Here is a 13,011-nt window from a genome sequence, read left to right as displayed (position 1 = left end):
GGACATTGCCGACAGAATCGAGAGGATCTTGGACGGAGCCGAAACGGAGGAGACAGCAGTAATTGTCCACGTCGGAACAAATGATGTGAGCCGGAGGAATTTCAGCATGCCTGCGCTAACAGACCAGTTCAGGGTCCTGGGAAGGAAGCTGAAACGGAGGTCACAGAGGATAGCATTTTCGGAGATCCTGCCGGTCCCGAGGGCAGATGCAAGGAGGCAGGCCGAGCTCCAGGAGGTGAATGCGTGGCTGAGGAGGTGGTGCAAGGAGGAGGGCTTCCACTTTGTGAGGAACTGGTCGTCCTTCTGGGGAAAGAGCAAGCTCTACAGGCGGGATGGCCTGCACCTGAGCACGGCGGGAACAAGAATACTAGCAGCCAACGTAAAGAAGGAGATCGAGAGGGCTTTAAACTACAGAGAGGGGGAAAGCCGACAGCTGACCTGATGACGCTTCGGACAGCAGTATCAAGAAAAGATGCTGAATGGACTGACTGCAGGGAGGAGGACGGGGGTCCGATGGAACTCGCGATCAGACAGCGAGGGAAACACCAGGTAACAGCAACTTGCTGGGAGAAGTCTAAGGGGAAGGGGAAAACAGGGGATTCAGGAGGACAAGATGGCACCAGGGTGCAAACAGAAGGCAATAAGGTGGAGCCACAGGGCAAGGGGGAACAAACCAAGGCCCAGGGGACGATAGCACAGGAGGGGGCTGGTACTCCCCGGGGAAAAGCGGGGAGGTGGGGTGGAGGGGACATGGGGAGGAAGAGAGTTGCGAGGGTAAAGGCGGAGGGCACAGCAGAGGCACCGGGAGCGGGAAAACGGCCCGAGACCCAAGGGAAGGCGGCCCAGGTAAAGGCAGAGGTGGAGGACAAACACCGGGACCTACAGTGCTTATACGCAAATGCAAGAAGCCTCATGGCTAAGATGGGTGAACTGGAAGTCATGGCCAAGGGGGAGGACCTGGATATAATAGGAATTACAGAAACCTGGTGGACAGAAGAAAATCAATGGGATGTGGCGCTGCCAGGGTACAAGCTCTACAGGAGGGACAGGACCCGCAAGAAGGGGGGAGGCATAGCGCTGTATATAAAGGACTATATCTACTCGATTGGGATCGATACGGCAACAAAGGCAGAGGAGCTAGAATCGCTATGGGTCAAATTGCCGGGAAAGAAGAGTGCAGACATAAAGCTGGGGCTGTATTATCGCCCGCCTGGTGCGTCAGAAACAATAGGACAAGACTTGGAAGCAGAACTGAGACAGGAATGCAGGACTGGAAGTGTAACAGTGATGGGGGACTTCAACTACCCGGGGATAGACTGGAGTACGGGACACTCCAACTCCACGAGGGAAGCAGGATTCGTAGAAGCTGTGAGGGACTGCTTCATGGAGCAACTAGTCAAGGAACCGACGCGAGGGGATGCTACTCTTGACCTCATCCTTAACGGATTAGGGAGGCCTGCAAGAGGGGTAGAAGTGGGAGGAACACTAGGCAACAGTGATCACAACGTGATCAGATTCACATTAGAAAGGGGGTCACCCATAGTGGGGAGGACCGCAACGACTGCGCTCAACTTCAGGAAAGGGAACTATGTTGCTATGAGGAAAATGGTGAGGAGGAAGCTCAGGAACGGATTTAGGATGGAGACTGTAGGGAGCGCCTGGACCCTTCTCAGGGACACACTGCAGGAAGCGCAAAAACTGTACATCCCCAGTTTCAGGAAAGGCCGCAAGAACAAGCGGTCAAAAGACCCGGTTTGGATGACACCTGAAGTAAAGAGGGTAATCAGGGACAAGAAAGTGTCCTTCCGGAAATGGAAAAGGGATCCAACGGAAGAAAATCACCAGGAGCACAGGAAATGCCAAAAGGAATGCCACCGAGAGATTAGAAAAGCAAAAGGGAAATACGAGGAGGGGCTGGCCAGGGAGGCGAAAAACTTCAAGGCATTCTTCAGTTACGTAAAGGGGAAGCAACCAGTGAGAGAGGAGGTGGGGCCATTGGACGATGGGGATAGGAAGGGAGTGATTAAGGAGAATAAAGAGGTAGCTGAGAGGTTGAACACGTTCTTCTCGTCGGTCTTCACGAGCGAGGACACGTCCAATATACCGGACTCAGAGGAGCTCATGAGTGGGGAGCAGGCCAAAAGATTGGGGCATATAGAGGTAAGTCGGGAGGATGTCCTCAAGCAGATTGACAGACTGAAAAGCGGCAAATCACCGGGACCGGACGGGATCCACCCAAGGGTTCTAAAGGAACTAAGTCAGGAAATAGCGGGCGCAATCCAGCATGTTTGCAACCTATCCTTGAAAACTGGAGAGGTACCAGAGGACTGGAAACTGGCGAATGTCACACCTATCTTTAAGAAGGGATCGAGAGGTGACCCCGGGAACTACAGGCCGGTGAGCCTGACTTCAGTTATAGGGAAGATGGTGGAAGCAATGATCAAGGACAGCATTTGCGAGCACATCGAGAAAAATGGCCTACTGCGGACAAGCCAGCACGGATTCTGTAAGGGAAGGTCGTGCCTGACAAACCTTCTGTACTTCTTTGAGGGAATAAGCAGTCAGGTGGACAAAGGGGAACCCATAGACATCATTTACCTCGATTTTCAAAAGGCCTTTGACAAGGTGCCACATGAAAGGCTGCTTAGGAAGCTGTGGAACCACGGGGTGGGCGGGGATGTACACAGATGGATCAAGCACTGGCTGTCAGGTAGACTACAGAGGGTCGGAGTAAAGGGCCAATATTCTGACTGGCGGGGAGTCACGAGCGGTGTGCCGCAGGGATCGGTGCTGGGGCCGCTACTCTTCAACATATTTATCAATGACCTGGAAACGGAGGCAAAGTGTGAGGTTATAAAATTTGCAGACGATACCAAGCTCTGCGCCAGAGTTAGGACCAGGGAGGAGTGTGAGGAACTGCAAAGGGACCTCGATAAGCTGGAGGACTGGGCAAACAAATGGCAAATGCGCTTTAACGTAGATAAATGCAAGGTCATGCACATAGGGAAAAAGAACCCGTTGTTCGAGTATAAAATGGGGGGGAGATTGCTGGAAGACACCGGACTTGAGAGAGACTTGGGTGTGCTAGTGGATCCATCCATGAAACCATCCGCACAGTGTGCAGCAGCCTCGAAGAAAGCCAACAGGATGCTGGGCATCATCAAGAGGGGCATATCAACCAGGACGCGGGAAGTCATCATGCCGCTGTATCGAGCGATGGTGCGCCCACATCTGGAATACTGCGTTCAATATTGGTCGCCGCACCTCAAGAAGGACATGGCAGTTCTTGAGAGAGTCCAAAGGAGGGCAACGAAACTGGTAAGAGGGCTGGAAAACTTCCCATATGCTGAGAGGCTGGATAAACTGGGGCTCTTCTCTCTGGAAAAAAGGAGGCTCAGGGGGGATATGATAGAGACCTTCAAAATACTTAGGGGCATAGAGAGGGTGGACAGGGACAGGTTCTTCAGACTAAAACGGACGACAGGTACAAGGGGGCACTCAGAGAAACTGAAGGGAGATAGGTTCAAATCAAATGCAAGGAAGTTTTTCTTCACCCAAAGGGTCGTGGACAAATGGAATGCGCTCCCGGAGGAAGTGATCCGGCAGAGTACAGTACAGGGATTCAAACAGGGATTGGACAGATTCCTGAGGGAAAAGGGGATCGTGGGGTACTGAGGGAGGTGCTGGGGTGTTGCATAAGTATAGACAGCTCACCAGGTCGTGCAGGTGCAAGGCCGGAGGGTTAGGACATTGATGGGAAGATAGGACTTCGATGAGAAACCAAGGGGGCCCCTTCTGGTGATTAAGGCAGGTCATGACCTGTTGGGCCGCCGCGGGGGCGGACTGCTGGGCGGGATGGACCTCTGGTCTGACCCGGCAGAGGCACTACTTATGTTCTTATGTTCATCTTTGACTCATATTTTTCCTTCTCTTTATATGTCCAACAGACCACCAAATCTTGTTTCTTTCTCTACAACATTGCTAAAAAAAACTGTCCTCTCCTTTCTGAGCACGCTCCCAAGACCCTCATCCACCTTCTTGTCACCTCTCCCTTAGATTACTGCAATGTGCTTCTTGCGAGTCTTCCGCTATGCCATCTATCTCCCATTCAATCTGTTTAGAATTCTGCTGCATGCCTCATATTCTGCCACTGTCTTTATGCTTCACTGGCTCCTTGTACATTTCTGCATATGGTTCAAACTCCTTTTAATAACCTACAAGTGTATTCTTTTTACAGCTCCTCAGTAGCTCTCCTCTCTTGTCTCCCTATGCTCCACCCATTAAGCTCCATTTATTGGGTGAGTCTGTCTTGTCAATGCCCTTCTCCTCCACTGCCAACTCCTGATTACATTCCTTCTGCCTTGCTGCGCCGTGTGCCTGGAACATCTTACTTTATTCTGTACGTCATACCCCATATCTGATGGTGTTCAAATCCAGACTTAAAACCCACCTTTTTAAAACTGTTTATATCCGACTCTACCAACTTGTAAAAGCACCTATATTTGTTGTCATTCCCACTTTACTCCCCTATCTCCGAGTCCTTTGTGTTTTCTCACTTGAGTTGTATGCATGAATCATTTTTGTCTTGTATGTCTGTCATATTTAGAAAGCTCTTTGAGCAGGAACCATCTCTTGCATGTTTGTTGTACAGCGCTGTGCATCTGGTAGCGCTTTAGAAATAATAAATAGTAGTAGTAGAGAGAGATGGTGGATAGTGGGGGAGGAAAAACAAAAATGTTGGATATGGCAATGGAAGGAAGAGAATGCTGCAGTAGGGAGGGACGTAAGGGAAGGGGAGAGAATTGGGTTGGATGAGGGAGGGAGAGATACACAGGCGGAGGAGGGAGAGAAGGAGGGAGATAACATAAGAACATAAGCATTGCCTCCACTGGGTCAGACCTGAGGTCCATCATGCCCAGCAGTCCGCTCATGCGGTGGCCCAACAGGTCCAGGACCTGTGCATTAATCCTCTATCTGTACCCCTCTATCCCCTTTTCCAGCAGGAAATTGTCCAATCCTTTCTTAACACCCAGTACCGTACTCTGCCCTATTACGTCCTCTGGAAGCGCATTCCAGGTGTCCACCACACGTTGGGTAAAGAAGAACTTCCTAGCATTCGTTTTGAATCTGTCCCCATTCAACTTTTCCGAATGCCCTCTTGTTCTTTTATTATTCGAAAGTTTGAAGAATCTGTCCCTCTCTACTCTCTCTATGCCCTTCATGATCTTGTAAGTCTCTGTCATATCCCCTCTAAGTCTCCTCTTCTCCAGGGAATAGAGACCCAGTTTCTCCAGTCTCTCAGCGTATGAAAGGTTTTCCATACCCTTTATAAGACGTGTCACTCTCCTCTGAACCCTCTCGAGTAACGCCATATCCTTCTTAAGGTACAGTGACCAATATTGGACGCAGTTCTCCAGATGCGGACGCACCATCACCCGATACAACGGCAGGATAACTTCTTTCGTTCTGGTTGTAATACCCTTCTTGATTATACCTAGCATCCTATTCGTTCTCTTAGCGGCCGCTGCGCACTTTGCCGTCGGCTTCATTGTCATGTCCACCATTACCCCTAAGTCTCTTTCTTGGGTACTCTCATTCAATAACATCCCTCCCATCGTATAGTTGTACCTCGAATTTCTGCTTCCCACATGTAATACTTTATATTTCTCAATGTTGAACTTCATCTGCCATCTCGTCGTCCATTCCCCTAGTTTGTTCAAGTCCCTTTGCAATTCTTCACAGTCCTCTTTAGTCCGAGCTCAACTAAATAGTTTGGTGTCGTCCGCAAATTTTATTATCTCACACTTTGTCCCTGTTTCTAGATCATTTATAAATATATTAAATAGCAGCAGCCCAAGCACCGAGCCCTGTGGGACACCACTCGCGACCCTCTTCCAGTCTGAGTAGTGGCCCTTCACTCCTACCCTCTGTTTCCTACCCGCCAACCAGTTTCTGATCCATCTGTGTACATCTCCTTCCACCTCATGGTTCTTCAGTTTCCGGAGTAGACGTTCATGGGGCACCTTGTCAAAGGCTTTTTGGAAATCTAGATATATGATGTCTAGGGGGGGTCCCCTTTGTCCATCCGTTTGTTGATTCCTTCGAAGAAGTGCAATAAGTTCTTTAGACACGATCTCCCCTTGCAGAAACCATGTTGGCTGGTTATCAGAAGTTTGTTTCTTTCAAAATGTTCGATACTTTCTTTTATCAGTGCTTCCACCATTTTCCCCGGAACCGAGGTCAGACTCGCCGATCTGTAGTTTCCTGGGTCCCCTCTTGATCCCTTTTTGAAGATGGGCGTAACGTTGGCTATCTTCCAATTCTCCATGATCACGCCTGTTTTCAGGGACAGGTTGCCAATTTGCCGCAGTAGTTCCGCTATCTCTTCCTTTAATTCCTTCAGAACCCTTGGATGGATTCCGTCCGGGCCCGGGGATTTGTCAGTTTTTAGTTTTTCTATCTGTTTGCGCACATCTTCACGGCTCACTTCCATGGATGTTAATTTTTCTTTTTGGCTTCCATCGAAGAATTGCTCAAGTTCCAGTATGTTAGATGTGTCTTCGTTTGTAAATACAGATGAAAAGAACATGTTAAGCCTTTCTGCCACTTCTTTCTCCTCCTTCACCACTCCCTTCCTGTCTTGGTCGTACAGCGGTCCCACCTCCTCCCTAGCCGGCTGTTTTCCTTTAACATATCTAAAGAACGATTTGAAATTTCGTGCTTCCCTGGCTAGCCTCTCTTTATACTCTTTTTTTGGCTTTTTGAACCACACGGTGACATTCCTTTTGATACTTCCTGTGCTCTTCCCAGTTCCCCTCAGATCTGTCCTTTTTCCATTTCCTGAATGAATTTTTCTTATTCCCTATTGCTTCCTTCACTATTTTAGTTATCCATGCCAGGTCTTTTGCTCGACTCTTTTTGCAACCCTTTCTGAATCTGGGGATACACAGATTTTGCGCCTCGCTCACCGTGTCCTTGAAAAAAGACCAGGCATGTTCTACCGTCTGCCATTTTTTGGAAGTGTTCCTAAGTTTCTTCCTTACCATTTCCCTCATTGCTTCGTAGTTTCCTTTCCTGAAGTTAAAAGTTGTCGCTATGGTTCTCTTTCCTTTCGGTATTCCTACCTCAACCTTGAACTTGATCATATTATGATCGCTGTTTCCCAACGGTCCCACTACTTCCATTTCCTTTGCAGGTCCTCTTAACCCATTTAGGATTAGATCCAGAGTGGCATTTCCTCTCGTCAGTTCTCTAACAAGCTGCTCCATGAGGCAATCTTGTGTAGCCTCCAGGAATTCTGTCTCCCTAGGGCATCTTGAGCTTCCAAGACTCCAGTCTATCCCGGGGTAGTTGAAGTCTCCCATAATAATCGTATTACCGCTTTTGCATTCTCGCTTCATCTCAGCTTCCATTTCTTCATCGATATCTCCAGCTTGCCCGGGTGGACGATAGTATAGGCCCATCTTTATTTCAGGCCCTTTCCTTCCCGGTATTTTAACCCATAGCGATTCCAGTCTGTTGGTCATCTCTGCTGTGTCCATTCCTGTCGATTGTATGCTTTCTTTTATGTATAGGGCTATTCCACCTCCTTTCTGTCCTGACCTGTCCTGGCGATAGAGCTTGTACCCCGGCAATGCTGTATCCCATTTGTTTTCCTCATTCCACCATGTTTCAAAGAATCCAATGATGTCTATGTCCTCTGCATTGGCCATGGTTTCTAGTTCCCCCATTTTGTTTCTTGGGCTCCTGGCATTTGTATACATGCAATTTAGATCCTGGTTATTTTGTTGTCTTCATTTCCTTTTCCTGTGCTTCGGTCTTTAGTTTCTTCTCTTTTGCTACAATCTTTCTAACCTCCTCTTCTGGGTTAGTCAACTCCTGTAATTTGTCCCTTGTTTCTTCCCAGCCCTTTTTCCCCTTAGTATCTTCACGGGATACCTTCTTCCGAATCGCCGACTCTTGGTCAACTGTTGGCTTTCCCCTCCTTCTTAGTTTAAAGCCTGTTCTATTCCTTTCTTGATGTTGTTTGCTAGAAGTCTAGTTCCCGCTGCGCTCAGGTGCAGTCCATCTCTCCTGTAGAGCTTGCTCTTGCCTCAGAATGTTGTCCAGTTCCTCACGAAGTGGAATCCTTCTTCCTCACACCATTTCCTCATCCACGCATTTATTGATTGTAGTTCCTCTTGCCTTCTCACATCTGCCCTTGATACCAGTAGGATCTCTGAGAATGCTATCTTCTGGGTCCTCATCTTCAGCTTCCTTCCCAGAATCGAACTGTTCTATCAGCGTGCTTCTTCTGTAGTCTCTCCTGATGACATCATTGGTCCCGATTTGGATCATTACTGTGGTCTCTTCGTCTTTGCTCCTTCCAGGATCTTTCCAATTTTGTCCACGATGTCCTTGGTTCTCGCTCCTGAGAAGCAGGTCACCAGTTGATCCTCTCTCCCTCCTGCTATGTGGCTGTCCACATGCCTCAGGATTGAGTCTCCCACTAGAATCGCTGACTTTTCCTTCTTCAATGTTTGCTTCGGTCTCAGGTCAATGTCCTTGGTGTGCTTCGCTCTTTCTTCTTCTGGGCATCGACTAGCCAATTTCTCCCCCTTGTGCGGTATTCCTCTGTGGGTGTCTTCTTTGAGGTCATATGCTTCTTGTTCTCCCTTCCATGTTGGTGTAACTTCTTCTTTCATCTGAAGTTCGTTCTCTTCCACCCTCCCTCTCGAATTCCCTGACTTCTTCCTCAATGTGTCTCTCACTCACGAAGTCTTCTGCTCTCCTGATTGGGTCGTCCGTGGTGTAAAGTCCTTCTAGCTCCTGTATCTTGTCCTCTAGTCGCTTGACTTCCTTCTTCAAGCTTTTTAGCTCCTGACACCGACCGCATACATATGACTGTCTCCCCGAGGGGAGGTAGTCATACATACGACAGTCTGTGCAGAACACTGGAAAGCTCATCTTCTGGTTTCCCTTTGCTTCCATTGTCGTTCCTTCTTTAAGATAACAGTTAAGATTACGTGTGACCTGTAAGTGCCCTCTGTGACTGCTTTGTTCTCTCTGTCTCTGTCTCTCTCCGCTAGTTATATGTTTTTCCCAGTATCCACTTCTAGTGTGCTGTTTTTGTCTAGTGTTGTGGTGTTCTGAGTTGGTTGGATTTCCTAACTTTGGGATAGCAGTTTGTGTCCTGCTGTTGTCACGTATGTTTGTGCCCTCTGTGTCTGCTTTGTTGCAAAGGTGCTTTCGCTAAGGCGAGCTGCGCACCGTTGGCTCCTCCCCCTTTATGGAGAAGTTTAGCCCTGATGTGCTGCTGACGTCGGAGGGGTGGGCGGAGCTATCTCTCGCCTCTGCCCCTCTCTGTGTCCTGCCTGCCTCTCTCTTTTCTCCTTCACGTGCTGTTTTCTGCTCCTGCCTGCCTCTCGCTCCGCTCTCCTCAGCCGCCTCCCGACTCTCTCCGGATGCCTCCTCCGCTGCTCACAAAGGTCTCCGCGCTGTTGACTCCTCCCCCTTTATGGAGGAGTTTGGCCCCGATGTGCTGCTGACGTCGGAGGGGTGGGCGGAGCTATCTCTAACCTCTGCCCCTCTCTGTGTCCTGCCTGCCTCTCTCTTTTCTCCTTCGCGTGCTGTTTTCTGCTCCTGCCTGCCTGCCTCTTGCTCCGCTCTCCTTAGCCGCCTTCCGACTCTCTCCAGCTGCCTCCTCCGCTGCTCAGCAGAATGGAGTGATGGAGAGATGCTTGGCAATGGGAGTGAGGGAAGAGAGTGGAAAAAATGCTAGACCATGGGGGAAAATGAAGGAGGGAGAGAGATGTCAGGTTAACAGGGTGGGGAAGAAGAGGGAGCAAATACTGGGCTATAAGGGTGGAGAAAGGAAGATGCTGAGGGGGAGGGGAGGGTGATAAGGAAATTGACGAGAGAATAGATATTACAGAGGATAGAAATATGGTAATGGGGGGCATGTTGAAGATAAGGAATGCAGGGCTGAGGAAGGAATGAGATGGGAAATAGGAGAAAAGATAGAAATTTGATAGGTAGCTGAAAAGTGAATAAAAGAGGAGAAGGGTAAGAAAGACAGACAGGAAAGAGCTAAAAAGGAATTATCAATATGTAAGAGGCAGGTATAGTGAGAGAATAGACAGGAGAGAGGAGAAAAGTCAAATGGATAGCAGCCACTTGAAAGAGAACTTGCAGACGACAGGAAAGCAGAAAAGAGAAGCTGGAACAAATATGATGGAAAAATAAAACATCCAGAGAACAAATGTAGAAGGAAAAACAATTTTTTTTTTTTTAATGGAATATGGATAAGTTTAAATTTTGATCAATTACCTTGTAGAATTTGCTAATTTTGTTCACAGAATTTTGACTTTTTTATTTTTATTTTTATTTATCATCATTTATTCATTTTTCAACAAAAACAATTATTGAACAAATCAAGGGCCCAATTTCATTATGAAAATAGAATATCTAAATAAGTTAGAGATCACTACAAGAAATTAATAATTTTCAAGACTCTTCCATAGCCCACATTAAGGGAGAGACAATCAATCACACATATCAGAAGGAGTGATATTAAAGCAAAATTTAACCAATTATACCAAAAATTATTAATAGTGGCTCCTCCCCATTCATTAAGTGGACTAGCTAATTTCTCAATCTCCTACAATGATACTCCCTTTCCTTCCTGAAAAAATTGTAATTGGGAGGGTTCGTAAAAGACATAAGTATTTTGATTCAAGTAAACCATACATTTACACGGAAAGCATAATTGGAATTTTGCCCCCAATGCTTTCACATTTTCTTTCATCTCTAGGAATCTCTTCCTTCTTATTTGTGTAGATCTTGAAACATCTGGAAAAACTGAGATCTTTCCATTCAGAAAGGAGACTTCTTTATGCCTAAAAAAAAGGCATCATTGTCCTGTTGGAATACAAACGTTACAAATAAGGTTGAACGTAGTACTACTTCTTTCTGAGAGCTTTCCAGTAGGTTTGAAATATCTAATGGAGTAGAAGAAATCACAGAAAGTGAATCTGCTAGTTCAGAGGTGGAAGATGTTGGTGTTTTTTTTTTTAGAAACTGGTAGGAAATAAATCTTATGTAGAGGAGGGAGACCTTCTTCAGGGTATTGGAGAACTTCCTTCAAAAATGTATAAAATATATCTTTGGGTAACATAGTAATCATTTTAGTAAAGTTCAACAATTTTAAATTCAGTTGTTTCATATAGTTTTCCAAATTTTCCATCTGCCTTAATAAAACTAACTTATCTTGAACCACAGTTCCACAAGTTGTTTGAAGACCTTGCACTAATGTCTTTAAACTGCTGAATTTCTCTCCTTGGGTCTTCAATGCCTCTTCACACTTTTACACCTTTAAAGTTTGTTGCTGAACAACCTTTAAAGTTTGTTGCTGAACAAGAGGGAAGGTTCCCAGGTATACCTAGTACAGGGAGCCCAGTGCAGTCCAAATCGAGTCCAAGGTAATCTCAGCGGAACTAACAAGGGGCTGAATAGATGGCATCACCCCTCTCTGCACCGAGATTACTGTATCCTTCCTCGGTAAAGTTCCTCTGGCCACAGTCTCCTGGGGGGCCAGCCAGCCCGAAAGCTCCACCGGCGGCGTTGAAACCGCTGCCACTGTTGCTGCTAGCACTCCCCTCTCTCTCTCAGCTGCAAGGAAGGCGCTGGTCCCGTGGGGCTAAGTGAAGTCTTGCTTCCCAAAGCCGACGCCTTCTTCACGTTCAGCTGAGCGGGAGCGCCCCGAGATGAGGAAGAACTTCTTGCCACATTAGGACAGGTTCCAGTTGTTGGGCAGAAACTGCCACCAAGTTCTTTGATTAAGGTTTATAAATGAATTTGTAGTGAAAGACTTTGTATACAGAATCTCTATTTTTATTTTCTTTTTTCCCCAGCTATGCCATTACATAAGTACCCTCCTGCAATCTGGGAGACTCTGAAACTGAAAGAAGGCATCTATTCCCGCTTACCAGCTCACTATCTGCAGTCTCTGCTAGAATCTAAGAAACCTACACCAGTTCACTGGCGACCACATGGGGTCAAATACAAGCTGAACCCAAAGACAGGACAGCGAGAGCGTGTGCAAGATGTCCCTATTGAGCCTTACTTCCCCCCTGAAGCTGATCAGGGTCTGTGGGGTGGCGAGGGCTGGATCAGTGGGTTCAGATATGCAAATAACGACAAGGTAAAATGAAAGAAATTGTCTCTGTCATTATTCTGCACATTAAAGAGAAAAAAATTGAAAACGTAGGTTAACATGGGACTGGAAGTCAGTTAATGATAGAAACATAGGCCACATGGTCTTTATCTGCCTTCATTTTTCTATCTAGTTTAATAGAGAGGTTTCAATAATGGTGAAAGGAAGTCAGGAGTGTTTAAGAGGAAGACAGAATAAAGGACTCAAATTATTTATTTATTTATTTGATTTCTTTTCCTTCTCCGGAGACAAGCAGGGGAAAATGTAGCCACACTTGAAGGTAAAGTCTCTTGACTGAGCCTGAATGTGTGTGCTCTCCCCATTATATAGTAAGCACTGAGCATGTGCTGGGAGACTGCTTCTGGAGCCCCTCCCCTTAAGTAACTAGTTTTTTTTTTCTTTGCCGCTCCTGAATGGACGCAGCTCTCCCTCTCTTTGACTTTCTCCTCATGGGAAGAATTATAAAAAGAGAAAACCTAAACATTTTTCTTATTTTCAGGAAATAGTTTTAAAACTCCGTAACGAAAAAAAAAAAAAGAATAAACAGAACTAAGACGTGAGCCGTTCTGTGAGAGGGATAAAAAACTATATATCCATCTCAGGACAAGCAGGCAGCATATTCACATGTGGGTGATGTCATCCAGGGAGCGCTGTTGCACTTTCAGAACTTAAGAAAGTTTGTGACTGACCGTACTGCGCATGCACAAGTGCCTTCCTGCCCAACGTATGCGCGCATCTTCTCAGTTTTCCGCAGAGCTACGAAGTCATGTGTCAAACATTCTGCATTTTATTTTTGCCTTCCCACTCACAAAATTACA

At 46.8% G+C, this 13,011-nt stretch overlaps 1 protein-coding gene across 2 annotated transcripts in view; it reads left to right on the top strand.

The window, feature by feature from the left end:
- The window catches only part of MRPL28 (mitochondrial ribosomal protein L28), a 40,004-nt gene that overhangs the window by 2,855 nt on the left and 24,138 nt on the right, over positions 1 to 13,011 (top strand). For both annotated transcript variants that reach the window (XM_033963810.1, XM_033963811.1), the window contains exon 2: positions 11,892 to 12,181. In XM_033963810.1, coding sequence (XP_033819701.1) covers positions 11,894 to 12,181 — 288 coding nt within the window. In that variant the 5' untranslated portion in view covers positions 11,892 to 11,893. The remainder of the gene's footprint in view (positions 1 to 11,891; positions 12,182 to 13,011) is intronic.

The sequence above is a fragment of the Geotrypetes seraphini genome, chromosome 11 (assembly GCF_902459505.1).
Source record: "Geotrypetes seraphini chromosome 11, aGeoSer1.1, whole genome shotgun sequence".
NCBI lineage: Eukaryota > Metazoa > Chordata > Amphibia > Gymnophiona > Dermophiidae > Geotrypetes > Geotrypetes seraphini.
Note: the sequence above shows the minus strand (reverse complement) of the source record. Positions and strands in the feature narration are given on the sequence as shown.